Source organism: Cervus canadensis, chromosome 32, assembly GCF_019320065.1.
Source record: "Cervus canadensis isolate Bull #8, Minnesota chromosome 32, ASM1932006v1, whole genome shotgun sequence".
NCBI lineage: Eukaryota > Metazoa > Chordata > Mammalia > Artiodactyla > Cervidae > Cervus > Cervus canadensis.
In genome coordinates, this window is record NC_057417.1 from 31,749,395 (window position 1) to 31,763,784 (window position 14,390).

General features: G+C 44.2%; 1 protein-coding gene across 2 annotated transcripts in view; it reads left to right on the forward strand.

Annotated features, from left to right (window-relative positions):
- Nucleotides 1-9,395: 9,395 nt before the first annotated feature.
- RAC1 (Rac family small GTPase 1) overlaps nt 9,396-14,390 on the forward strand; it is a 19,182-nt gene continuing 14,187 nt past the window's right edge. The window contains exon 1 of one of the 2 annotated variants that reach the window (XM_043456139.1): nt 9,396-9,675. Coding sequence is in view for 1 of the 2 variants with exons in the window: in XM_043456138.1 (XP_043312073.1) it covers nt 9,641-9,675 (35 nt within the window). In the remaining variant the exon portion in view is untranslated. The remainder of the gene's footprint in view (nt 9,676-14,390) is intronic. The other variant, XM_043456138.1, reaches the window with a different exon arrangement.

Genomic DNA, 14,390 nt, shown 5'->3' on the forward strand with positions numbered 1-14,390 from the left:
ACATGATCATAAAGAATCTGCCTACAATGTGGGAGACCCAGGTTCAGTCTCCCGGTCAGGAAGATCCCCTGGAGAAGGGAATGGCTACCCATTCCAGTATTCTTGCCTGGAGAATTCCATGGATGGAGGAGCCTGGCAGACTACAGTTCATGACTAGTCAGCCTTGTTAGGGTGAAGTCCAATTTATGGTGATAACTTGTTCAGTTCAGTTCAATTCAGTCGCTCAGTCATGTCCGAATCTTTGTGACCCCATGATCTGCACCACACCAGGCTTCTCTGTCCATCACCAACTCCCACAGCTTGCTCAAACCCATGTAGGGACCAGATATTTCCATCAGAACTGACTGATACGTGCCAAGCGAGCTTCTAGTGCCTCAATCAGGGAGAGAGACAGTGAGATCCAATTCTTCTCACATCCATCGCCTTCTCCACTTGGACCACTTGCAGCATCTCAAGGATCATTTCCAACGTTATTTTGTTTTAGTTCCGGAGCTTCTGAGGCAGGCCATTCTCCACCACCTCGCTTTTCCTTTGCTGCTGAAACCGGAGGATGGAGTTTTCTCTCTTCCAATCCTGCAGGAGGGTCAGATTGAGGCCAGTACATGAAAATCCCGTGCTGTCGTGGGAGAAGCTGTGAATGCACCGATTAGGGTTCTTTTGGAAGGAAATAGGAGGGGAGACGTGTTCTTTTTATTCACCAGTTTGTTGTAGGAGGGTATGAGAAGGGGATAGAGGTGAACATCCAGACGGAAGAGATGTGTAGGGCAAAGGTGCAAGGTGCGTGGGAAGGGGCATGGAGCTTCCGAGTCCCCTCTGGGTGCACCGCCCTCCCTCCCAGCACCTCCATGCACTCACCAACCTCTCACAGCTTCTTATAAATCTCACCACACCTTACCATGGCCCGGCAACTCCACTCTCAGGTACTTACCCATAATATGTGAAAATGCACGTCTCAAAAGACTTTTACAAGATGTTCTTAGCAGCTTTGGGACTTCCCTGGCAGTCTACTGGTTAAGATTCTGTGCTGCCAATGCAGGGGGTGAGGTTTTGATCTCTGGTTGGGGACCTAAGATCCCACACGCTGTGTGTGTTAATGTTAGCTGCTCAGTCATGTCCAGCTCTTTGTGAGTCTATGGACTGCAGCCCACCGGGCTCCTCTGTCCATGGGATTTCTCAGGCAAGAATACTGGAGTGGGTGGCCAAGCCCTTCTCCAGAGATCTTCCCAACCCAGGGATTGAACCCTGGTCTCCTATATTGCAGGCGGATTCTTTACCACCTGAGCCACCAGGGAACTGGGCTTGTGCAGCCAAGGAGATTAAAAATAAATAAAGGAACACATTTCTGATGTACACAGCAGCATGAATGAATTTCAAAAGCTGGTGCTGAGGGGAAGAATTCAAATACAAAAGAGTACATACAGTACGATTCCTTTTAGATGAGTTTTTTTAGAGCAGGCCAAAAGATCTCATTTCCCCTGCAAAAAAAAGATCTTAGTAGAGGTTGCCTTGGGGATTTGGGGCATTGATGGACTGGGTTGAGGCATAAAGAGATTGCCTGGGGTGATGGGACTCTTTTATACATGGAAGTAAACAAGATTTGTGAATTTAATTGTATGTAATTTTTGCTTAAAGAAAAGCAAACTATTGAGGATTTCCCTGAAGGACCAGTGGTTAAGACTCCATGATTTCAAATGCAGGGGTCCCGTGTTTAATCCCCGGTCAAGAAAATAAGATTCCATGCCATGGGGCATGGCCCCTCTCAAAAAACAAAACCAAAAAAAAACAAACAAACAAAGAAACTATAAACAAATGTAATTAATGATACACATGCTGAATTCCTTAAGGTGAAATTTCTGTGACTTCTTTTGAAATGCCTAACATTAGATGAGTTGTTGAATAGATAAATGACCAGATAGGTGATAAAACAAGTGTAATAAAATGCTATCTGTAGAATTTAGTCAGATACATAGGTGTTCATTGTCTATTCCTTTCAACTTTTCCCTGTGTGTGAAAATTTTTACAATAAAATATGGGAGGAAAAAAGAGAAAAACAGAAGTATGGGCAGGAGTGCCCTTCTCCGGATCAAGAAGGAGGTACTTCTGTATTGTTTCATTGTTACTTACCAGTATCACACCCTCACCCTGTCAGCAGAGTTGAGCTGGTCAACACAAGCACTGTTTGTCTTTTCCTGTCCCCAGCTGTTCACCCCCCGGGGAAGTGGCCAGGAATAGGGCTGTGTGCGGCTTCCAGCCACCAAGTTTCCTTGCTTCAAAGTGGGCTGATCATACTCAGCCATAAAAAGGAACAAAACTGGGTCATTCGTAGAGAGGTGGATGGACCTAGACTCTGTCATACAGAGTGGAGAAAGTCAGAAAGAGAAAAACAAACATTGTATATTAATGTGTATATGTGAATCTAGAAAAATGGTATAGAGGGACCCTATCTGCAAATCAGAGGCAGAGACACAGACACAGAGAACAAAGGAATAAATGTATGGATACGAAGGGGGGAAGGAGAGTGGTGGGATGAAGTGGGAGATTGGGATTGACCTATATGCTTTATTGATACTGTGTATAAAATAGCTTCCCTGGTGGCTCAGTGGTAAAGAATCTGCCTGTAGTGCAAGATACCTGGGTTCGATCCCTGGGTCAGGAAAATCCGCTGAAGAAGGGAATGGCAACCTGCTCCAGTATTCTTGCCTGGAGAATTCCATGGATAGAGGAGCCTGGTGGGCTACAGTCCATGGGGTTGCAAAGAGTTTAACAACTCAAAGATCAACACTTGAGTTTATAAAATGGATAACTAATGAGAGCCTACTACAGCACAGGGACTCTCCTCAATGTTCTGTGGTAACCTGAACGGGAAGGAAATCCAAAAAAAGAGGAGATACATGTACCCGTAAAGCTGATTCTCTGCCAGACAGCAGACGCTTACACGGCATGGTAAGGCAACTATGGTGGTTCAGTTGCTGAGTCGTGTCCGACTCTTTGCAACCCCTCGGACTGAAGCCCACCAGACTCCTCTGTCCGTGAGATTTTTCCAGGCAAGAATACTGGAGGGGGTTGACATTTCCTTCTCCAGGGGGATCTTCCCCACCCAGGGATTTGAACCTGGGGCTCCTGCATTGCACCAGGGAAGGTGCAGCAACTATACTGTGATAAAAATTAATGAAAAAAACAAACAAAAGAACCATCCCAAAGTGGGCTAAGCATACAAAAGTCACTACACTCAGGAGTTAGGGGAGGTTGGGGAAGGGGTGAGGGGAGGGAGGTGAGAGGGGAGGGGGGCGGGGGAGGGGCGGGGGGGCAGGGGAGGGGCGGGCCTCCCCTCTGCTGGGTCAGACCTCCCATTTCAGCCTTTCTCAGCTCCTTTTGCTGTATTTCCTCTACTGAAAGAACACACGTGCCAGTAACTTGCTGGGCTATGAAAAGTGGGAGAGAAAACTTTTTTTGAGAACTTACTTATCTGAACATATTCCTATTTTACCCGCCCACCGGATCGATAGTTTGGCAATGAGCAGACTGTTTGGTGGAAAATCATTTGCTTCAGAATCTTGAAGGCGTGGCTCCGACAGTGTAACTGTTGGGAAACCTGAAGTGTTGTATTTCCTGTTTCCACTGGACTTGCGTTTTTCTCTCTGGAAGCTTCTGGGACCTTATCTGTGCCCATTGTTCTGAAGTTTCTCAACAGCGTGCCCTGGGGTGGGGTGATGTTCATTTCCCTGGGCTGGCGCTTGCCCTCTGTAAAATTCCTGTCCCTCAGATCTGGGAAATTTCCTTCAGGTTTTTTTTTTTCATGGAGGTTTTCCTTCTTTGCCTTTTCTCTGTTCTTTCTTTTCTATTTTAGGATATTACTAGCGTGACTGGACCGCTGGGCTGGTTCTCTAATATTCTCACCATTTCCTGCTTTCTCTCTCATGTGTTTTGGGCCTTCTGAGAGATTCACCTCAGCTTGCTGTTCTAACCTTTGCTGTTTATTTTTTTTTTCTGCTAGTTTGCTTTTAATTTCTGAGAGGTTTTGTTTTAATCATCTGAACATTCCTTTTTCTTTATTTTATTATTATTATTTTGGCCATGCCGTGAAGCTTGTGGGGATGTTAGTTCTCCTACCAGGGAGGGATTGAACCCCGTGCCCTTGAAAGTGAAAAAGCTCAGAACCACAAATTCCCTAACCATTAGGGAATTCACTGAACATTCCTTTTTTTTTTTTTTTCTTTAAAGCATTCCCTTCTTATTCATGGATAAATTGTATTCTCTTAAGATGTTGATAATTTTTTTTTTTTAAGTTTCCTTCTCCCTGGTCTGTTTTTGCTTTCTCCAAATTTACTTTAAAAAAAAAAATTAGTTTTTTTGTTGAAGGATAATTGCTTTACAGAATTTTGTTGTTTTCTGTCAAACCTCACTGTGAATCAGCCACAGGTATACATATATCCCCTCACTTTCGAACCTCCCTCCCATCATCTCCCTCCCCATTCCACTCCTCTAGGTTGATGCAGAGCCCCTGTTTGAGTTTCCTGAGGCATACAGCAAATTCCCATTGGCTTTCTATTTTACATATGTCGTATTTACTGATTTTTATTATTTTCATTTCTACCTTCTGTTGACTAAAAAAGATGTACAACTTGAAAGTTGTTTTATTTGCTTATTTATTTAGTTGTTTTATTTATTTACTTAAGTTTTATTTGGGGCAACATGAGGACTGCAGCCCAGGAGGCAGCAGCTCAGATAGCTCTGAGAGACGGCTCCAAAGCGGCAGTGGTGGAAAGTCAATATATAAGGTTTTGGTGAAGGGGGAGTTCAATACCATGAAGCACTCAATTTACAAAAGGTTTTTTGTTGGTCATGAGGATCCGATGTCACCATGAAGGGATTTAGTGCTTCTCTAGATACAAGGAGATGCAAGGATTGAGATCATAAAATCTGTTCCTAAAAATATCCAACTATCTAAAGACCTGTCCCACCAGAGTCCCTGGAGCACAGAGGGCCTCACTGCACTCTGAGCTCCCTCAGGGGTGTTGAGGGTCACCAGCTATAGCAGCAGGGGGTTCAATCTCAGTAGAGGCAGATGGCAAACGCCTTGTTGTTCAGTCATTGGCAATGCTCTTGGTAAGTGCCAATTTTTGTAGTTGACACTTCCATTCGGGAAGTTCCATAGTTGTCTGTTGCTTATAGAGTTGCGAAGCTAGGAGTTTAGTGCGAAGCTCTCCAAGAGTGCGGGGCTTCCTGGAGACCCTCTCCCATGTTGACGCCTATTTGGTTTTTCCTCCCAGGCTGGACGGGTTCCTCCACCCTCCTACTCTGAAATAACCTGCCAGCAGGAGCTGTAAAGAAAGGGGTTAGGAGGGCCAGGATTTAGCCTTGGCTACTAAATCCTTTAGGGCTTGTGTTTTCCAGGCATTATGCCTGGAGTTACTCCCCTCCCCAATGCCCCCTGGTTTATGCTCTCTAGAGAGGGACTTCCAGTCCTTTGCCGAGGAAGGCAGCCACCCAGCCTGGTGCACAATCAGAAGCCATTTAGAGTGGCCAGCCTGCTTCACTGCTCTCATTCCCACATCCCCAGCCCCAGAGGTGCCTGGGGCCACCAGTTCTCCCAAGCCTTTGTTTTCTGCTCTGTAGATTAGCTTTTCCTGCTGCTGCTCTAGGTGGAAAACCAGTCTGTCCTCTCCTTCCAGATTACATTATCTCTTGTCTTCCCCATACTTTCTGTTCTAGAATTACATGTTTGTTTTTAAATCCCTTTTCTAAAATTCTAGTGGGATTTTCGGTAGAAGGGACATTAGATACTTGCAACTAATCATGTTCAACCTTCATGTGCCTATTAAACATCTTCCCCAAGGGAAGGTAGGTTCCCTGATGGCAGGGATTCATTCCACTCATTTCACACTTTCAACATCTGGACAGTGACCCATGCCAGAATAAATGACGGACTTTGAATGAAGGACCTAAGTCGGTATATGACTGCATACATAACAGGCACCTGAGAAATAACGATGTCGCACATTCAGAAACACACATGTTTTAGTATATGCTTAATTTTTTTAAAAAGTATAGTTGATTTACAATGTTGTGTTAGTTTCATGTGTATGGCAAAGTGATTCTGATATATAAATATATAAAAATATATATTTACATATATGTCTTTTTTTTCAGATTCCGTTTTCTTTTTTTGTCTTTTGGCCACATCTTACAGCATGCAGGATCTTACTTCTCAAACCAGGGATTCAACCCGCATCCCCTGCAGTGAAAGTACGGAGTCTTAACCACTGGACCACCACAGCAGGCCCATATTTCTTTTATTTAACTTCAACTTTTTGGGACCATTGGTTGCCATGTGTAACACTGCAAATGGATACTCAAGGCCATAGTTGGAGAAGTTTTAAACTGGTTTAAACTAACTCAGTTTTCATTTAAAGCTGATTTTTCATGTGTGGCTTGTACATTAATTTCATTATTTTATATATATCGGTATTTTATAGTCACGGTCAAACCTGTCATGTACAATGGACTTTCACTTTATCAGTCTAAAATAATTATCTCAACGTGGTTGTGGCACATGTTTGCTTAAAAACTCATGTCTAAAAAAAAAAAACAAACAAAAAAACTCATGTCTTATCGGAATAAAGTCTATGCTCTGCCTGTAATCCAGCCCACAATTACTTCCAGGATTCTCAATCTGGAGCAGCATAGATGCCCTGTGTTAGGACTGGAGATGGCCCCGAGCCTCTGACTTCCTGGGTTTCATTCTTTCAGTAGAAAACTCTTCTTATCCCATCAAGACCTATTCTATCCAGACCCATCTTTTAACTCTCATCTCTCTGAGGAATGTCTTTTTGTTAGCATGACAGCGTGACTATGTTTTTTTTTGCCTTCTGATAAGCACCATACCTGTACCTTACTTCTGTAACCAAGCTATCCCAGAAGAGACCCCCATCCATGCCCTCTACCTGCGTTTTATCTGTACAGAAACTTTAAAGAATAATTTTTAAAAAAAGGATAAATTTAATCAGAGAAGTGAGAAAATGCAGAAAGAAAACAGTCAAGTAAGACAAAATGATAGTTCATCTATTAAACAAAGCCAAGGACTCTTTCTCAAGGACTATAGATAACATTCTGAGCCATGTCCTTTGATCTGTTTTGCAGATACTGAAATCCCCACCAGATGGAAGAAGTTAAGTACATGCTGCCCACAAGCACGCAGACCCCAGACCAGTTGGAACCAGAAGGTTGCTGATGCTGCTTCTCCATGACGTCACCACCAACCAATCAGAAGAATGTCCACGAGCTGGTCTCACCCTGCTCTTTGAACGCTGTGACTCCTCACTACCCGCTCCGGGGTGGCTCCCTTTGCCTTGCAAAGCAGTAAAAGTTACACTTTCCCACTTCACCTAAAACTGTCACCGTGTTTCTATGCGGCACTGGTGAACAGAGGCCAGGTTTCGGCCACACTCCGAACCCTGAGCACAAAGGGCCTGAAATCCTGTCAAATGTTTCTCTGGTTCATTTCTTATCGGTCCATTATGCAACAACAGCACTGAAATGTTTGTTCAGTTCAATTATTCACCTGAGGCTCCACCCTTTCACTTGCTCCCAGTCTAAAGATAAGAAGGTAATTACACTTAGTTGTTGAAGTTTGTCATAGATTCCCTGGATATTTCTATCAGTAAAGGGGCCACAGTCAACTCAACTGTCCTGGAAACCTCAACTCCTCTTCAAGAGGGAGCTTAATGAACAAAGAAGAGACGCCCTTTGCTTGGGGAACATGTTTATTTTGAAATAATACAAAACAAAAATGCTTTTAAAAAACCTTATATTGAAAAGGTCTGATGTCAGAAAAATTGTTCTAATACTGAACAACAGAATGAATTATAGTAAGAGAAGGCCTACAAGATGAACACATCCTTGGAAATAACTCCCTTGGACGATCCATTATCAAAGAGGGTAAGAGAAGTGTGAACTGGTTATCACCTTGCAAGAGGACAAGGCAGCAACATATATCAAAGCTTTAAAAAACATTCACCTGGGTCTTCCCTAGTGGGAAGACTCTGTACTCCCAATGCAGGGGGCTGGGTTTGATCCCTGGTAGGGGAAGTGGATCCCACAAGCCGCAACTTAGACTCAGCCCAACCAAATAAATAAATAAATAAATTTAAAATGTTAAAAAAAATTCACCTCTATTAGCCCAGTAATTCCATTTTTTGGGGAATGCAGTCTAAAGAAACAAAGCCATAGAAAGTCTTGTACAAACACGTTCATTCCACCATTCATTATCAAATAAGGACAACTGGGCTGTCCCATAGCAGACAAATTGGTTAAATTAAGGCACAGGAAGGCAGAGGATTCTATGAGAAGGAAACAACAACCTACTCCAGTATTCTTGCCTGCGAAATCCCATGGACAGAGGAGCCTGGTGGACTACTATCCATGGGGTCGAAAAAGTCAGGCATGATTTAGGGACTGAAGCAAACAGCCACAGGCACATATGCATAAAGGAATGAAAAGCAAGCAGCCATGAAAAATGTTCTAACAATGATTCACTATGACTTCCCAATTTTGCTTAAAACATGTTCCTTGCCTATATATAGATGTAATTAGGAAGAAATATACCAAAATATTCTCACTTTAACAGTGTGCTAACAGGTCATTATCTCCAGAACTTGGTGCAAAGCAGTAGTAAATAGTAAACGCTCAAGGCATGAAAAATAATTATTAGAAAATGTACATGCAAGGGAGGAAAGTTCAACATATTTTTGGCTTAATGAATATTAGTTATCTTTGACTAATGGAATGGTGTATGGTCTTCTTTATATTACTAGATTCCAAATTTTCTAGGACCTTGTCATCACCTAAGTTACAGGGATCACATAATAAACGGATTTGATTCCCTGATGGCTCAGGTAATAAAGAATCTGCCTGCAATGCAGGAGCCCTGGGTTCAATCCTTGGGTCGGGAAGATCCCCTGGAAAAAGGAATGGCTGCCCACTCCAGTATTCTTGCCTGGAGAATTCCACGGACAGAGGAGCCTGGCGGGCTACTATCCATGGAGTCGCAAACAATCAGACACTACTAAGCGACTAACACTTTCACCGCCCCTCAGACGGCCTCCCACAAGAGATGGTCGGAGGCTGGAGGAACCGGCTTCTGGAAGACAGGGTCCTCCTGGTAGAACCTGGGCAGGTGGCGCGGGGCGGGGTCAGGACCGTAACCCGAGCGCACAAAGATGGCGGCAGGCCCACCCCACCCCCGAGCCCCGCGGCCGGCGGCCGGAGCCGAGCATTGCCGAGCGTTGCCGAACGCTCCCGAGCGTCCCCCGAAGCCCAGAGGAGTCCGGGAGCCGCGCGGGCGGGAGCGGCCCCGCCCCGGAGCCTGGGAGCGGCGGCGCCGGCGCGGGGGAGGGGAGGCCGGATGTGAGTGGAGCGGCCATTTCCTGTTTCTCTGCAGTTTTCCCCAGCTTTGGGTGGTGGCTGCTGCTGGGCTCCGGCGTTCCGTCGGCGGAGGGCGAGGCGGCGTGGACAGCGGCCCCGGCACCCCGCGCCTTGCCGCCCGCAGCCGCGCGCCCGCCCGCCCGCCTCTCCCCGAGCTCGCCGCCTTTCTCCTTAGCGCCCGGCCGCCGCCGCCGCCGCGGCCCAGCGAGCGGCCCAGATGCAGGCCATCAAGTGTGTGGTGGTGGGAGACGGGTGAGTGCGCGCGCCGGGCCCGGGGTCGAGTGCCGGGTGCTGGGGCCGGGCGGCGGGCGGGCGCCGCGGGCTCGCTTGGGGCCCGGCCGGGCCTCTCCCGGGCCAGGGGCGCGGGGCGGGGGGCGCGAGCCGCCACCCTCCTCAGGACCGGGCGGCGCGGGCCTGGTTCCGGCTCTTTTTTTTTTTTTGGTGGGGGAGGGAGGGAATCGGCGATCGGCGGCGGGAGGGAAAGTGAACTCCACCCTCCCGTTTTCTCCCGGGCCCGCTGACCGCCCGGCAGAACTCGCCCGGCGCCGCCACCCACCCTCATTTGCCTGAAGATTGGGTGGGTTCAGGGAGTTGCCTTTCTTTAAAAAAAAAAAGAAAAAATAGAATCCTCTCTTGGTTTTCCCATTAACCTCTCGAGCTGCATTGAGACCTTCCGTGGGTCCCGGCGGTCTCTGGTCGGTCGTATTGGAGGAGTCTTTGCACGCACGGGCTGGTGTGGGGACCCTCAACTGATTTACTGGGGGTGCCTTGCTCTGGTACTTAGACACTTTTCTGAATTTTTAAAAAGTGACTGTTGGCTATTAAGGTGGAGAAACTTTTAGGATTTCTAGCTGCGAGGAGCTGGGTGTGATTAAGACTGTTCCTTTCTCTGAACGTGATGGGATCATTAAAAAAAAAAAAGAAAAATTGGTCTCTGCTTCATGCATTAGGTATGGGATGTCGCAGAACAGGCTCCCTGAGCCGGGCTGCCCTGTGACTCAAGGCATTTCTTTTCATTACTGTCTTTGGTGGATCCAGGCCCTCGAGGAAGACAAGACTTGTCTTATGCAGTTTTTTTTTCTCCCCTTGAAACAAGAATCTCAGTGTGATCGGAGCAAAATTGTGCGTCTCCTCATTGCTAGAGTAGAGCGTTAACAGGGAGGCTCCTAGAGTTAATACCAGTTGCAACAAAGTCAGAATACAACTGGCACCTATTTGGAGTCTTGTAAAGTTGAGGGGAGAGTTGTGGACAATGTTGCTCAAACTTGTCATTAGGGTCGATGGTGCTTTTATGCCTCTGGAGGAATTTAGGAGATCTCGGTTTCTTAAGATCGTTGTAAATTAGACATTTGAATTTGTTTCTGTATCTAATTCAGATCCTTGGACACAATCGGACAACTGATTTTTTTTTTTTTTTTAAAAGATGCCCTCTGTATGGTTTGTCAGGCTCACAAATGTGAAAGATTATTAACACTTCATGCTTCTGTCGAGATAATCAGAAATTGTAAGTTTCTACTTAGAAATATGTATGGTGCTTGTTCTTTTTTTAACCCATTGAAAGAAAGCTTTAATTTTGTGGGGGTGGGGGTGGGGAGGATGTTCAGTTAATTGGTTTAAGGGTGAAATCACTAAATTCATTTAAATGAAGTTTTGATCCTTCTGCTCCTGAAGTATAACATATGTCATTGCCTCAGGAACATTGTAAATGATCTGGATTTCCTTTAAAAGTTAAAAAATGCAGGATCAGTAATTCATGCCAGTTTTTTAAAAAGTCAAATCGCTGATAATCCATTATCTAATCCTAGAATATAATCTTCTTTTAAAGAGTTAAAAATACAAGCACGGGATATAGTCAGTTTACTCAATCATAGGTACAGATTGTGGACCTCTGCTGTTTGCATCAGCGTGTTTATCTGGTCTAATACTTGTTGAATGCCTCCTGTGGGATCAAATCCCCACCTCACCACTTGGGGGGAAACCCTGAGCAGATCACACCCAAGAGAGGTGCCTCGAGGGGAATCGTTTGGATTCAACCAGGTGCTGGAGGTGCCCGGCCCCTCCCGAGTGCTTAGTGAGTGCCCGATGTCAGTGTTTCTTGATTATCATTGCTGTTTTTATTACCCTGAGGTACTGCTATGCTCTGTGAAGAGTGTTAGGCATAAAACACAGTGGCCTTGAGTTTTCAGTCAGTTTTTGAAAAGAATTATTTTTGTTTGTGCTGGGTCTTCTGTTGCAGTGAGGGCTTTTCTCTAGTTTTGGGGGAATTACTCTCCAGTTGGGGTGCTCGGGTTCGAGTAGTGTCTTCTCTAGAACGCAGGCTCAGTAGTTGTGGCTTAGTTACTGCGCAGCATGTGGGATCTCCCTAGACCAGGGATCGAACCGTGTCCTCTGCACTGGCAGGCGGATTCTTTACCTCTGAGCTGCCAGGGAAACCCCCTCTGTCAGTTTTTTAATACTGTGTTTGAACATTGATGTTGACATTAGAAGTGAAATGCACCTTTATGAAAAAAACCTTGAGCTGTGTTGTCATTACTTTAAATTAGGGGTGAACATAGGGCGAATATTGCTTCAGTGAGCAATCTAGATAATACTTTTTCCACCAAAAATATTTTTCTTTCTGCTTTTGTCTGAATAAAATATATTCCTTGCAGGAATATTTTGTTAAAAAAACTGTCAAAGCTGTAAAGTGCAGGTCTAAATTTTGTGAGGGGAAGAAGTTGCTTAATGTTGTGGAATTTCAGGCAATTGGGGCAGTTTAAACAGGGAAGGCAAACTCGTTGAGGTTCCACAAATTGCAAGCTTCCTTATTTTAAAAATATTCTTGGGAGTTATGGTTAAAGGCTATGTCCTAACTGTATTATAATTAGCACCGATTAGCCTATATTCTTCTAATGGATTATTTTCTATACAGCAATCCAGTTGGTATTGAGTATAAAATGTGAGATAAGTTTTGATACTTTTTAATTCTGTTAATTCTTCTGTGAAGCCTGATTCTGTCCTTCTGAACACAGGTTTTGTGACTCTAATTTGGGGGACCTCTGTCCCCCAATTTTCTCTCAGCTTTACTTGGGTGAGACAGCATCTCATATTCAAATATCTATGAACTTTTAATTGTGTTTTTTTTTTTGACTGCTTGATTTGGGGCTGGAGGTGAGTGACTTAACCCCTCCCCCCATTTTATTCCAGATGCTAGAGGTCTCTGCAGCCCAGTGTCTAATTTAGACATTGCTGTCCAGGAATTTTTTTAGTTGAGCTTGATAAATGCCTTCCATGATGTCATCTTGATAGGAATGTACACTGCTGGTTCCTGCCCACTTCGTTGAACAAGCAGCCATGGCATGATCCAGGAGTTTGTTTCAGCTCTTCGTGAATTGGCTTTGTGTGTTTTTATCCCAAACTTATGTTTAGTATTTGATCTTTTTTTTTTTTTTAGTATTTGATCTTGGTTGGTACAATTATATTGTATTATCATTTTTTTAAAAAAAATTTCAGATGATAATTAATGCCAGCTAAATGTTTGGGGTTAGGTTCAGTGGAGGAGTGTCAGGAGCCCGTTTTGAGAAACCTTAAAGCTACCATTTACACTCTTGTCTTTTGCATTAGTCAGCTGATGTCTGTACTCTGTCACCTCTGCATCACCAGGAAGCTCTAACTTAAAATTGTAGTCTTCCTACAAAGGGGGTGTTTCACCAGGAATCCTGCTCCCAGGGCAGTTAGCACATATCACCAGATGGAACTTTTTCCTCCAACTTCTTAATATGAAAAATGTCAAACATGGAAAAGTTGAAAGAATAATGAGTTGAACACTCACATACAAAAAAAAAAACACTCACATACCCACCACTTAGACTCTGTAATCAACAGTGTGCTCCATTTGCTGTATCTCATGGGAAGTTGTTCCCATTTGGGGGCAATAGTTTAAGAGGATTTGATAACAGAAGTTGATTTTGGAAGGAGAATGGGGGTAATACGCAGATATAAATTCCTGATTTTGAACTCTGCATCTTTAGCTGACACGTGTAATACGCTACCCCAGGGTTAGGCTAGATGGTTCTAGGACATTGTTTAGTAATGGCTGCTTCAGATTCAAACTCTGTCAGAGGTGGCGTCTTCAGCCTTGAGTGCTCTAGTAACTTCAGTGTTCAGCATCTGAACTTTTGGGAGTCTCCCACGGTGATAACAACTGGCTTTCTGTTAGTTGGTTGGGATGTCTCCTGTTGGTGGCAGGACATCAGGGGCATTGCAGCTAGGGTTTTGCATTTTGGTAGCACTAAATTGCTCTATTAATTCATACAATTTTTAAGCTTACTCTCTGGGTAATTATACATTTAGGATTAGTGTTAAGAGTCCCCAAATCCCATTTCTCAGCATAAATCGAGGACTTTGATTCAGGGTCTTTCGTTAATGCAATAAGTATTAATATATTATATATTTGATACTTACAGGTCACGTTCCATCCTGTTCTGTTAATTTGTTCTTAAGATCCTAGGTATTCTTAGGGATCGGGGGATTGGAAGGTGGTGAAAAGGAACAAACTTCCTGTTATAAATAAGTGCTAGGGATGAAATGTAGCAAATAATTAACACTGCTGTACTTAATAGATGAAAGTTCTTGAGAGAATAAATCCTAAGAGTTTCCATCAAAAGGAAAAAATTTTCTATTTCTTTTATGCTGGCTCATTAAGAGATGATGGATGTTCCCTAAACCTACTGTGGTAATCATTTCCTGATTAAACACCTTAAACTTACATGGTGCTGTGTGTCAATTACACCTCAGTAAAACTGGGGGAAAAGAGCTAGATACTTCAGGCAGCAATACAGGCTCCTTATTTAGGTTTACAGTAGTCATTGGAGAAATCTGGTTTTTCTGTCCTACTGAGAGAACAGTGGGTTTTTTTTTTTTTTTAATGCAATGCAGAATCTTCTTGTTTTTCAGTTTCCTGGATTTTTTTTTTTTTTTTTGGGGGG